The following is a 14,773-nucleotide window of genomic DNA, read 5'->3' as shown; positions in this document are numbered from 1 at the left end:
TAGCTATCTATTTGACATCCACTTTAGTAAAAGATCTCCAATACATAAGTTTTTGTGTGTGATATTGAGTTTCATTTCATTTCTGTAGCTGGAATTTAAGATATATTTCTCTTTACCATTTCGTTAACAGGTGTCAGTTTCAAAGGCCCGAGCCATCATTGTTCTTGCAATTGATGGAAATGCAGATCAGGTAGGATATTGCTATAAGATGTTTTTTGTTATGCAAAGCTTCATTGCACCATGAATTTCTTTTTTCCATGATAATAAGTAGGTGCCTGTATTTGCTGAAGCTATAATTTTGGGCAGAGTGACGCACATGCATTGAGAGTTGTTCTAAGCCTTACTGGAGTTAAGGAGGGATTGAGAGGTCACGTGGTTGTAGAAATGAGCGATATTGACAATGAGCAACTGGTGAAGCTTGTTGGGGGAGATCTCGTGGAGACTGTTGTGGCACATGATGTCATTGGCCGCTTAATGATTCAATGTGCTCTTCAACCAGGCTTGGCTCAGGTTAGTGCTGGGTAATAGAGAATATTGTTTGCCTTCCTGACTTGACAAACTATTGCAATTTGCATTACACATTTGTTGGCTTGAGAAATTTTTGATCTGCCGAAGACATAATTCACGTCTTTTTTATTATTTCTATTATCTAATTCTTGCCCATTAAATCTCTGCAATAGTGTAACTGAATCAAAGATCTTTGTTGTACCTACATGAAACTTAAGATTGAGACTATTTTTTGTTTGTTTTTTGTCAATTAATCATTCTCTTTGTGTTAAGCCAAGTCAGTTGTGATTGCCTTCTCAGGGCACAAGATTGCCATATCATGGTCTTGTATTTTGACTAACAGCTCTTTTAGGATGATGGAGGATGCAGCTGTTCCACAATGAAATAGTGAGGAACTTTGAGATCGATGATGGTTGTGGTGGAAAAAGAAATATAGAAATAGTTTATTCATGAAGATGATGAAAGCAAATTATGACACGGAATTCAAGTTTTCTTTGATTCTTTGCCAACAAAAAGGACTTGTGAAGCATTACTAAACATCTTGATCTTACATAAGGAGAGGTATAGCAATTAGTTTAGACATAGAAAGTGGCTCAAGCAGTGTTGGCACAGGTTTTTGACATAAGGATTGGTATAGCAATTAGTTTAGACATAGAAAGTGGCTCAAGCAGTGTTGGCACAGGTTTTTGACAGCTTTATCACTGTACTTTTCTGCCTACTTGTTAAACGTGGGTTTAAGTTTGTTTTGTTGCTCAACATGCATATGCCATGGTTAAACCAAGGCAGAGTTCTGCCTGTCATGGGTCAGCTGTAGGTATTTTGATAGTTTGCAAACTCTGAGTACTCTATTTTTGGCTGGGCGAGGTTTCACGAGTTCAACTCGCGATTTAATAGATACAAAAAGAATAGTTAAAATTGTTGACACAAGTAAAACGCTGGTTAAAATGCATTTTTTAACATGATTTGGATAATACCTTCATTTTCTCTTTTAAGATGTCAATTTTTATTTTAATGCATTGTGCAATTGAATTTTATGAAAAAAATCTGTTTCTTTGAATTTTTAGTGAATTCTAATTTGCCACGTTTTTCCTAAGTTGAATATTGTGGGCTTGCCAAGTACTCTGAGTCCAAGTCTGTGAACTAAAGGTATTGTTGTCTGTCTCAAGTTAATGAGGTAAACCGTAAAACACAAAGGTTGCACACTTTTCCTTGGGTTAAACAAATTGTCTTCTTTGTGAGCCCACTTCTTCATTGGCCTAATGTTAATGTCCCTAGCTAGGATATTAGCTTACTTTACAAGTATTCAAAAGAAAACACAAACCCAAGCACTTTTTGATCATCAATATTCTGGTACTGTAGCTGGGATGTGAACAATGAGCAATATATTTCACTTACTGGTAGCAAGTGGCACAGTTTACAATTCATGCGAAAATGAGAAGATAAGGAAATGAAGATCTTGTAGAGGAAAGCTTGCAACTATCAGTTTGAAATAAGGAATTGAAGATCTTCACAATTATGCCATCCGTTATCTGTTACTACGTCTGTGCAGATATTATATAAAATCTGGTGGTCGAACCTTCCAGATTTCACAGTGCTGGATCAGCCATAAAATTAATATCCTTTCTGGTGGTGAAGCACTCAGATATGAAGACACTAAATAATTAAATTCTGGGAAAATTTGTATCAAGAATACATAGACAGCAGCATTAATCCATATAATATCATGATTGTTGCAGCTTTAGCCAATATAATCACTCGAATCCAAGAAATAATGAACAACTTGCATCAACAAATTCCTAAACAGTGTTGTTGTGGACTATGTTGTAAGTCACTATGACCACAACTTATAAAATTGTTACTTTAGAGAATGACTCGTGAGATTTCTCTCTCCTCTCAGCGATAGGGGAGACTCCCTTCTTATTGTAGGTGGCTTCAATAGGAACTTAACTGAAATTACATAAAGGACAAAGAACTTAATCAATTCCTTTTTTCTCAAGAATGATTTGCATACATGTACAACTTTCCAACTTAAGAAAGAGTGCCTTATTGTTACGATAGTACCGGTGACCTTGTAATTGACCTAAGAACAACACAAGGGGCAGCAATTTACCTTTTATATTTTGTGGAATAAGTACAGGAACCCAAAGTCTCTTGTGATTATCTCAAATTGGTATTCAAGCAGAATAACTAGTGAAACACAATGTCTATTACCAGACACTCTCAAACTTAATAAAAATACCTACAACTAAAGCTCAAAGTCTTAGGTTCTAAGTAATTGCAGCGACTACTATCTATCACAATTTGTCCTCCTGTAGCACAGAGTATTCAAAAGTTCAAATTGGCTTTGCATGCAATAGGAAGCTCAAACTCTGCACAATTAATTCAAATCCCTGTTGAGCAAAGCATTAAAACTCACAATCAATTCAAGAAAATGTCATCTCATAATAGGTTAGATTGGCACAAAGTCTCATACCAACTTGCCTCTTTTATTGAAAGCAATTCACATTTGCATCTAAGCTCAAAGTTTTAGAGTGTATATACAAAATTGGCAGAATTTTCTTGCCTTGTCAAAAGATGCTTATTTACCATTGTTGAATATTGTAGCTGCGATAGAGATCTTTATCTTTGATTTTTTCATATATTGAAATAAAGATAATATTGTGTCAACAGTTGGAGAATATATTTATCATAGTGTTTGAGATAATATTATTTGGAGAGACATGTGCCATGCAAAGAGTCTCTTGCATTTGAAAATATTAAGTCTTGTATTTTGGGATTAAAGAGGCCTTCGAGTGTAATATGAATGGTCGCTGAACTCTATAAATGCGATTGCTTTGTGTGTTATTACACAATGTATAAATTGAAAGCATTGTATTTGAACATTCTTTATTATCAATAAAAGAGATATTCTTTTGGTGTGGCTCAGTTTTTCCCTTCATGTGGAAGGGTTTTCCCAAGATAATTTTGTGTTATTTTGTGTTTCTTTTTCTTCTTTCCTTATTGTTGGTTATCATTATTTTTTCGTAAAACATTATCATGGTATCAGAGCCAAGTTTGATATCAGCAATGAGGGAGTTTACCTCTAATGTTTGTTGTTAGATCTCTGAGATCAATCTACTGCTCGTTCATTGAGTATTTTGGGTTGTACCTTCTTTAGTTTTGGTCTTCATCAGATGTCTATGTTGATGTTGCTAATTTGGTTTTATGATTGCTCTTGTGTCATTCTAGCTATGGTCATGATCATATCTATTATTTTTTGGCTCATATTGTGTGTTTTCTGAGATTGCTGCAAATGTACTAAGCACTGCCATGTTTGTGGTATGTGTTTTCCAAATGCATCGATCTCTTTGAATTTGTATAAGAAATAAACTGAGAAGAGACATGTCCCTTCATGGGACATGCCTATTCATTAATATAATAAATATAATAGCAAACTTAATTAGAGTTGTATATGTATATAATTGTAATTTTATTAACTTCTCTCTAATGTCCCAGGTTTATCCTACTAAAGCTACCAAAACATCAACACTCTGTCTTAGTTTTGATATTACATATGATATCATGAGTATTGGCCTCCTAGAATATCAACGACATTCACCAAATACTCTTTGAGTAATGGCCTTCTAGAATAGTGTGTGTAATGGTCTCCGAGAACATCAGGACACATGATATTCACCAAATACTCTGTGAGTAATGGCCTTCCAGAACATCAAGACGCATTATATTCACCATGTACTTTGTGTAATGGCCTTCTAGAATATCAATAACATTCACCATGTACTCAAAAATGTTAATAAGGTATGTACACACACATTCTCATAATACTTACCATATAAACATCTACTAAGCAAAAGTATAAGTTATCATGATTTGCATAGACATCGTAAGATATCCATTGTGATAGAAAATTAAGTCATTGTAAGATCATCACTTTTCAATAACTTTTGCGATTTCAAGTGACATCATTTGGAAGTCGTCACTTCCTCATGATGTACACAAGGGTTTAGGCCCATTAGAATCATAGTCACACATATGGACTTTCAAATTCCCTTTGAACATCAATCATCCAAGCTCCTCATTCAATGATGCTTTTGATGGAGCGTCAAACTCCCTCTGAATCTAATATTAATCCTCCTTTTCCTGCAAGAACATTCTCATAAAAGATCAAGGCAATCCCTCTTATGGTACGTATCGAAATAAAAATAATAATTTTACATAGTGATAATATCATTCCAATAAATCATATATAATACCTAATTCAAATATATGCTTCTGAACATATATGCATATATTCAATTTTCCACATATTAATCTATATTTTCAACATATTATGCCACATACAATAATCTAAGGCAACTACAAAATTAAATAAGAGTAGTAATGAAGATAAAAGAAATACTTATCTAATAAGTCATCATTAGTGTCATCCCATCGTGCCTTTAAATAATTTCTTCTCAACTCTTATGGCTTCTTTTAAGAAGCATGGTAAGTGTGATATATATATATATATATATATATATATATATATATATACACCACCAGATTGTAGTCATAATATAAATGTGGAGATATAGTGGTTGTTGAGTGACCTTGACCTTTAAGGTCCTTTCTTATAGTAACATGAGACCAGTCCTTGCTCAAGGCTATGGGAATAGCCTAATCAACGTTGCACAATCATAGTTAACATATATTTAATACCTACCTTGTTGGTGGGTCCCTTAATATCCTCTACAATGCTAGTAATGCCCCTTTATAATTTATCTTAATCCATACTTTTATGGTAATCCCACCTTTATTACCGCTTGAACCCTTGGTGGGTCAATCTTGTACCCCTTGCATTTATCAGATACCTATCGATCTCTCCTTTTATGTCATTGACGGGTATTTCGTTTCGATGTTTTTCTATCCCCTACGCATGGGTGTCGCTACCCAATTTGATCATAACTCCTTGAGATTATGGATGGTCACCTTGATAATACCTTGTATATAGTTATATCTTTGTTATGTATCTCTATCCTTTTAATATTGTTCTCTTAATATGTTGACATACTATTAATAATACGTTTTAAGCTTGAACAATCACATTGTCTCCAAGTGCCTTCATGTCTTGGTTCTATTCACGACTCTCATTAGTTTAGCAGTATGGAAAATGTCACCTTTGATGAGATATGATCTCTTTGTATTGTGATGCTCTTTGTCAGATTTGCTTCTATTCTTTGGGTGTGTTTGTTAGACTTGTGGTGCTTAGTGACTCAAATCCTTGTGGTTTGTTGGGCGATGTTATGCTATGTTGGACTTCTTATCAATATTCTCTCTATAATTTTCGACTTCAAGTGTTCACGTGGCAATGCACACGTTACTCTTACTACTATTGGTTTTTGTCTCCTTTGACTACCTGCTGAGTTTGTTTATCTACCGTTTGCTGAATCATATGTTTGGCACGCGAATCATTTATTGTTACCCATTCATGGTATGGAAACTATCACCTCTGATGAGATTTGATCCCGTTGTATTGTGATGCTCTTTGTTAGATTTGCTTCTATTCTTTGGGTGTTTTTGTTAGACTTGCGGTGCTTAGTGACTCAAATCCTCGCAGTTTGCTGGGCGATGTTATGTTGTGTTGGACTTATTATCAATATGCTTTCTATAATTTTTGACTTCAAGTGTTCATGTGGAAATTCACACGTCACTGTTGGTTTTTGTCTCCTTTTACTATTTGCTAAGTTTGTTTATCCACTGTTTTTTGAAATCATATGTTTGTCACGCGAATCATTCATTGTTATCCATCCTGTTAAAAAAGTTGCTTCTCCATGCTTGTTCATGCAGATCTTCTACCGCTCTCCAAGCATAAAATCCCTTTTAATTTTGAAACAGATGGTACTATTATGATCGAATAACACTCATGCCGTTCAATCGATACAACATGTTGAAAGCGACGAAAGGGAAGAAGAAATGAAGGGCTTGAATTCACGTAAAGTTTTCATGTGGCTGCAATATTGAATCTCTCTGCAAGGAAAAATATAGAATCTTATAAGTAATCATCCCACATCTGTAATGAATCTTATTGCCTCCAGTCAAATAGTTTACTTGCCTTCCCTGATCTTGCATATGGTGATCGTATTCTGAATAACTAGGATTGTTTGGCATTTAATCAAGCAATTTAGAGGCCATGGAACTCGTAGTCACTCTATCAAATGTTTAATTCTTTATTTGAAATGGTGGCAGAGTTTGAAATTGAATGTTCTATTATTCACTTATACATTTGTAGTTTGGCCTTGATACCATGTTGGTTTTCCAAGATCGCTGCAAATGTACTAAGCACTGCCATGTTTGTGGTATGTGTTTTCCAAATGCATCCATCTCTTTGAATTTGTAGGAGGAATAAACTGAGAAGAGACGTGTCCCTTCATGGGACATGTCTATTCATTAATATAATTACAAAGTTAATTAGAGACGTGTGTATGTATATTTTTGAATTTGTAGGAGGAATAAACCGAGAAGAGATGTGTCCCTTTATGGGACATGTCTATTCATTAATATAATCAATATAATCACAAACTTAATTAGAGATGTGTGTGTGTGTGTGTGTATCATTGTAATTATATTAACTTCTCTCTGATCTCATAGGTTTATCCTACTAAAGCCACTAAAACAACAACACATATAATTATCTATATTTGCTGGTCTCCGTGGCTCATGTCTACTTTTCTAAGTCTGCTTTTTACTCATTCATGTTGATATGCAATAGCGTTGATGTTCTATAGCACCGACTATTCATTTGATACGAGGTTTTATTTGATATGCTGGTTTTATTATCGAGCATCACCGTTAATGAAGACATTGATCTATTAATATGGGTTATTCTTCATGAGGAGTTAAGGTTCAGTTTGAATCTGTAAACTGAAGTGACCTGTAGTGATGGCATTTTGGCTTTGCCAAGTGTTTTGGTGACAATTTTTGATCAGAAGTCCTAATTGACGACTGTTGAGTCATTCTTGAGAGATTCTTTGAGATTCTTGAGTTATTATTGAGTGGTCATCATAGACCTATAGTGGAGACATAGTTTGAAGGACAATTGGCATCATTTTTCAGATTAGTGACTCCTTTTTTGAGCAGTTTTCTCTGATAGTCGACCCTCACTTCTTGATCTTGTGGGAACGTGGTAGTGTTTAATTGTTGTTATATACTTCTCTTTTTGATGGAGAAGGGGTTTCGATTTTGAGAGGAGAGGGATGCATATGTGATTTTTTGTCCTTGGCATCTTTTTCTCAAAATTTCTGAGCTATTCATGCAAATGTATTGCTCTTTGGGCTTTTGATCATAATACAATTTTCTTTGGACTCAGCTTTTTGGAGTAAAGATTTGGTTGTATGTCTTTGGTGGTTGATGTTATTTGACTGTGTTTTATTCAGAAACCTTTTGGGTAATGTCTTGTTTTACATGTTCCATGTCTAAAATTTGTTATTCATAGGTCTTGAGTTGTGTTTCCCTGGTGATATATTGGATTGTGATGTATTTCCTTTCATAATATTCATTTTTAGCCTTCTCTTGAAATATTTATATGTATTAACATTTCCTTCAAGGTGTGTCTTGTGCTTATTTGTTGAAAATGTTCACTATGTCATATAATATAACAATAATCTGCATTATTGTTCTGGATTCCCCTTTTTTTCATCATTTTAGGTTTTCCATTTACAAGTCTCCCTTTTTACCCCTTTTCCATGCAAATTTTACATCTTTTACTAATATAGGTGAATGAGTCCATCAGATATATCAGATAGGAACCTACCTAGATCCTGAAGGTTTTATCAGATCATATAGGTTACCCACAACCTCTGATTGATCCCATGTTGCTCCAAAATCGCTAAAGTTTCAAGAGATAAGCATTAGGGTGCAAATTTTGGAGATTACAACGGCAACAAGGAATTAGTAGGGTGAAACAAAAAAGTTGTGAGTTCTTCAAGGATTGTTAATTGCTGATGAGGATTTCAACTCTATAAATTTCTAATTTATTAGACTCCCTTTGTGATGTCCCCATTTTTACAACTTCCTGTTGTAACATCCCGATTTCCTCGGTCTTACTTAACAACTAATATACTCACAGGAAAACAGTTATCATTTCATTTTCATAGGAAGACAGTTAAATCAGTTTCGTTCATATGAAAGAGATTGACAGTTAAATCAGTTAAACGAAATTTCTTAACTAAGGAATTAAAACACCATCAAATGAATTTACTATAGAAATTGAAATCCACATACCATGGAATTTGTAACGATAAATCATTGTAAGAATGCTTCTGCAATCACCCAGATTAGTCCACAAATACCACTATAATGACTATCATTCAATACTGCTATATCAAAATCAAATGATGATTATTATTAAATACCACTACATAAAATTAGGGCATCAAACCACTATATCAATTACGGCATTGATCATTCAATAGTGGTATATCAAAATCAAATGACGATTACTATTAAATACCACTACATAAAATTAGGGCATCAAACCATTATATCAATTAGGGCATCGATTACCATTGAATCACTTACGGCTTTGGATACCACTGTATCACTTAAGGCTTCAATCTCCATTGGATTGTTTAGGGTATTAGATACTATTGTATCAAATTAGGGCTTTAGATACCACAAAATCAATTAGGGCTTCAGATACCACTGTATCATTTAGGGCTCCAAATAGCACTGTATCATTCCTTTCCTTCCGATTGCTTTGTTGGGTGGATATTTTGCAACCGACAGTTTTGGGTAAAAATTCAGTCGTAAAATAGGATGACTAGCCACAGCGTGTGAGACAGAGTCTCTCCTACCTTAAAGGGAAGGCTCCCCCTTCTCACTGTTCCTTGGATCAACTCAAGGTAAGCAAGAGATTGAGAGATTTATAAACTGGGTGTTACTATTATCCTTTCTTCTTAACTTTCAAGAAAGGATCCACTTAATCGTAAGGCGAATAATGGGCAAGGTGAATCTCTAATTACACTTTTATCACAAGCTGGAAACAGTGATCCCGATAAATTTTAACTAACTCAAAGGCTAGCCAAAACGTACTAGTTTGGCTCTAAGTCCTGTTGTACTTCTATGTGGTAAAATGTTTACAATTAGGGCACAAAGACTCCTAAAAGTAACAACAATCTAACTATTTTGCGAATCAAGATGAAAATACAAGTTACAGACAAAGCTTCTAGCTATGGATTTTCACAAGTGTTCCTGGTCAAAGCTCGGGATTCAATTGTTTCTTAACTCTTTTCTATCAATCACAAGATACAATATCAATAACAAAAGATAGTACGAATCAAAGTTAAGTCTCAAATGCTCTTTTGTATTCACTTTCTTTCAAAATAGTGCTACACAAACAAAGTTCTGCTGGCACAATTTCTCCAAAGCTCTCTTGTATAAAGATAATGACGATTTTACAATGAAGGGGGCACTTCTTTATATAGGCAAAAAAGTTGAAAAAAAAGGGGCAGGAAAAAGTGGGAGTAACTCAACCAACTTTGACCAAGTCTAACTACAAAAACTAAAAGGGTTACATGCAACTGCACATGCAACTCGCATTACACCTTTTACATACATGCAATTCGCATTACATGCAATTACACTTTATCATGTAATGCATCTAAAACAACCATGAAGTAAAAATTACATAACAATCTTAAAGATTGCTTCTTAATGCTTTGAATTTCACAATGACGTCACGCACTGTAGGAAGATCAACAATCTCCATTGTCTTTGATATGGCTTCGATCCTCACTGCGTTCTCATATGCTGATTGAACAACTTTAGAATTTGCTATTGTATTATCCAACAAGTGTTTTGTCAAGGATTTGTACAAAATGAACTTGTTCATTGTGTGCGGACCAAATTCTTCAGAATCTACATCAAAATTGATTCTAATTGTATATTCTGAATTCACTCTCTCTGCTGCCAAAAGATTACCAAGATTATCAGTAACATGGCATCCCAATTGCTCCAAATCACAAGGCTTGTTTCAACTGCTTGACAATCTTCAAGAGCCACTTGCAATTTTGTGATCAACTTTCTTAATGTCTCTTCCTTGTAACCAATGAGTCCTTGAAATCTAAAGAACATTTCACATGACAGAAGAACGTCACATGAGACCATAGCATTTAGATCAAATTTTATCATTTCATCCCAATCCTCAAGGATTTCCTTCAGGTTATCTGCTTCTTGAGTCAAAGAAGAAATTAAACTTAGTTCCATTTTGTTCATCTCTTTGATACGCTTTAGAAGTGCAAGTGTTTCTGTGATAGCTCGAACTCCTTCAACAATGATTTTCTGTATCCAAGACTTAGCAGCTTCAATCAACCTTCTTTCTTTAGATGTTTGTGATGTAACAACATTCTGAGAAGATTGCTTCTGAATGATCTCATTCAAACGAGCTATTTCCTGTTTCAATTGATTCTTCTTTTCCCAAAGCTCATGACTGCTTTTTGATACATTTGCCAATGCATCATGAGCATCTTGCAAAGAACTCAAACGAGATTGCCTTCCAACTTCAACCTTAGTAAATTTATAACCAGAGCTAGTGAGTTCTTCAACAGGTTTATCTACTAAAGGCTCAGCAACCTCAACATACTTGGTTTTGTCAGAATCAACCAAAATTCTAGAAACAATCTTGTCCTTCAGAGATTTGGATTTAGTCTTCTTCACAGGAAGATTGTCAGGAGGAACAACCACCTTCCTTCTCGTTGTTATTCTACTCAACCATGCAGGTAGGCTGAAACTTTCATCTGTAGAAGCAAGCATAGTGGAGACCATTGGCATTGATCTAGATTGTATATCTGTAGCGACTGAACAAGATTCAGTTTGCACTGCTGTAGGCATAGGAACATGTTGTGAAGATTCTACCATGAAAAGTTCAAATCCTGTCAAAGATGTATCAAGTTGGGAAACTTGACCACTAGTAAGAGTCGGAAAATCTTCAAACACATTTGCTAAGTGTTCAAATTGATCATGTGTAGGAACACGAGGAGCAGCAGATGAAATTGGAAAAGCCATGGTATTAACTTCTGAGACGGGAATAGAGTGAGTGAAAATAGTAGAAAATGAATCTACATCATCATCAACCTCATGCGAAAAGGGCTCTTCATGTGGAGAAGATGTACAAGCTTGTGTAGGCTTAGGAGGAGATATGATTCTTATTTCTCCTTCTTCATCTGAATCTTCTTTTTCGGATTTTGTTTCCAATTCTTTTTCTGATTCTGTCACTGATTCTTGAATTGGTTCAGGAACTTGGGATGATTTAGTCCCTTTTCTGCCCTTTAATTTGATTTTGAGAGTATTCTTGACATTTGAAGATGAAGCACCATCTTTCCTTGTAATTTCCAGTTGTGACTTCCTGCCAGGAGGACCAAAGCTTCCACAATCCAAACCCATTTTAGGATTTACTCTTTTTAGGCCTTTACTTTTCAACCACTTGTTAGTGTTTGCTAAGATGGATTGGAACCTGTCCATAATAGATGTACCTTCTTTTTGTTGCCATTGAATAGGAAAAGGACACGTTTTATCAAAACCGGCTTGATGAAATTCCGGATCAAGGATGTTGCCGTCATCTTCAACTTGAAAATCTAGAGAGATTTCCAACATATTAAGATCGATTATTTGTTGTAAGGTTAACCTGCAATAATCCATCTTCATAATATCAAGCTCTGTTTTCATGTCAATCCAAATTTCTTCAATGCGATGAACATGAGCATAAGCCCTCTTTATCTGAGAGTTCATCTCTCTATAATCAAAGTCAAATCTAGCCTTGAACCTCTTCAATGTAATCAATTGCAACTCTGCTTCCATATTCTTCGCTTTAGGCACAGAAATAATTGAATATGATGGGGACACAACCCAAGAATAGAATGGACACAACAAAAAAGGAAAATTGTATTAACTGAAAAATAAGCTAGTACATTCAGTACAGAGAAAATAAACTTCAAAACATGCCCTAAGGGCTTACAATAGCATAAATGTGGAGATAATTCCTCTTTTCAGTACCTCCTCTCAAACTCCACTCTGAACTGCCTTCTACAATGCCAGGAATCTCCTTAAATAGACCCCGGAGGGTTAAGGACTAGGAATACATTCTAGAAAGTGCTAGTAGGCATCCATCGACCAAATAGAAGGCTCCAGAAGCTGCGTTAGAAGTCGGCGCAAATCTAGAAGAATCCAAAAAGGGTAATCGAACTTCCGGGAGGCATAACTTTTGAACCGTAGCTCCGATTGACGAACCGTTTACATTTCCGAATAGCTCTCGAAGCGCTCTATAGCCCTATGGACCAGTTTCGCTCGTCCTCCCATTTTTCGGCCCTTTTGGAGGTCATTTAATGCCCCTAACTTGACTTTGAAGCACTCTTAGGAGGTCTCCAAAACCCGAAAAACTGCAATAACTTTCAAACTGTGGGGCCTTTTGACCTGATTCTTTTTCTGGAATGCTCTAAATCACAATTACATTCATCTGGCCAGTTCACACCTTCTAGTTTACCAAAATGATGGCCCAATTACATGCTCCTATTTTTTCGGGATTTTCTAGCACACTGATAGTGGAACTGTGAGAGTTGGAACCTTTATTTGACCCAAATGGGTGTCCAAAAATGAAAACACATGAAACAGAAACTAAGTCTAAGTACATTTTTTTGGGTGACACAAGATTGCCCTTATACCTCTGGATGCTCCTGCATCAGACACCCAGGGTAGATTGAAAACTGACCCTGTCACTTTATGAATGGTAGAGGAAATCCCAAATGGGAAACCTCAGCTGTTGAAATCCAAGTTGAGTCCTCGATCGGTCGTCCTTTCCATTTGACCAAATACTCTTCATACTGCCTGTTTCTGGTACTCCTAGTAGCCACACAATGATCTAGAATGTCTTCTATCTCCTCCTTCTTAGAAGCAGGAATTGGACATGGCTCTAACAGCAGCTTCTCATCTGCACCATCATCATGATACTCTGTTAAATTTGCAATGTTGAAAATGGGAGAAATGTGAATACCATCTGGCAGCTCCACCTCATATGCATTTCCTGAGTCATGTTTCTTCAAAATTTTGCAGGGTCCAAATTTCTTCATTTTCAGCTTGTTGTAAGTACCGGCTGGAAATCTTTCTTTTCGTAGGTGCACCATGACTAGATCCCCTACTTGGAATTCCTTATGTCTTCTCCTTTGATCAGCCCTAGCTTTATACTCTTGATTCATGTTGGTAATGTGTGCCTGAACCTCCTCATGTAGACGCTTGATATGTTCAGCAAATTCTTCCGCTTCAGCACTTGTCCTCTCCCCTTGCTCTATCTTCCTCAATTCTGGTGCAGTCCTTGGGCTATTTCCATATACAATTTGGAATGGTGATTTTCCAGTACTCCTATTTATAGAGTTATTGTAAGCAAACTCTGCTTGTGGTAGAATCAAATCCCATCCCTTGGGCTTATCCCCAACTAAGCATCTCAGCAAATTGCCCAGACTTCTGTTTGGCCATCAGTTTGTGGGTGATGTGTGGAACTGAATTTCAAGTCAGTTCTTAATTTTTTCCACAATGTCCTACAGAAATACCCCACAAATTTAGTATCTCTGTCAGAAACTATACTCCTTGGAAGTCCATGTAGTCTTACCACCTCTTTGAAAAACAAGTCTGCAATCAGGACAACATCATGAGTTTTGTGGCATGGAATGAAATGTGCCATTTTGGAGAACCTATCAACCACCACGAATACTGAGTCATTACCCCTTTGTGTCCTTGGCAATCCAAGAACAAAATCCATACTTATGTCTTCCCATGGCCTTGATGGAATAGGCAATGGCTGATATAGGCCAGTATTGTGACTAAACCCCTTGGCAACTTGACAAACCTGGCAACTCTGTACAAACTTCTTCACATCCTGTGAAATTTGAGGCCAAAAATAATGTTCTCTAAGAATGGCAATGGTCTTATCTCGACCAAAATGTCCTGCCATCTCTCCACTGTGTTTCTCCTTAATCAGATTTTCCCTCATGGAACTCCTTGGAATGCACAATTGACTACCCTTGAACAACATGCCATCGTGAATCAAATAGTCTAACCACTTGGTTCTATCTACAGCAACAGGTTCTTTACAAGCTTTCCATGCTTCAGCAAAATCAGGATCCTCGGGGTACAAATTCTTGAGTTCATCAAACCCAATTACTTCAACCTGCATTACTGTAAGCAACAACAGTCTCCTACTTAGTGCATCTGCAACCCTGTTAGATTTTCCACTTCTATGCTT

At 36.0% G+C, this 14,773-nt stretch overlaps 1 protein-coding gene across 6 annotated transcripts in view; it reads left to right on the top strand.

Moving 5' to 3' along the window:
• The window catches only part of LOC149538764 (ion channel protein), a 211,838-nt gene that overhangs the window by 71,488 nt on the left and 125,577 nt on the right, over window positions 1–14,773 (top strand). For all 6 annotated transcript variants that reach the window (XM_089800087.1, XM_089800089.1, XM_089800088.1 and 3 more), the window contains exons 5-6: window positions 131–190; window positions 307–510. In XM_089800087.1, coding sequence (XP_089656213.1) covers window positions 131–190; window positions 307–510 — 264 coding nt within the window. The remainder of the gene's footprint in view (window positions 1–130; window positions 191–306; window positions 511–14,773) is intronic.

The sequence above is a fragment of the Cupressus sempervirens genome, chromosome 9 (genome assembly GCF_028749045.1).
Source record: "Cupressus sempervirens isolate cs-2001-9-10 chromosome 9, ASM2874904v1, whole genome shotgun sequence".
Lineage (NCBI taxonomy): Eukaryota > Viridiplantae > Streptophyta > Pinopsida > Cupressales > Cupressaceae > Cupressus > Cupressus sempervirens.
Note: the sequence above shows the minus strand (reverse complement) of the source record. Positions and strands in the feature narration are given on the sequence as shown.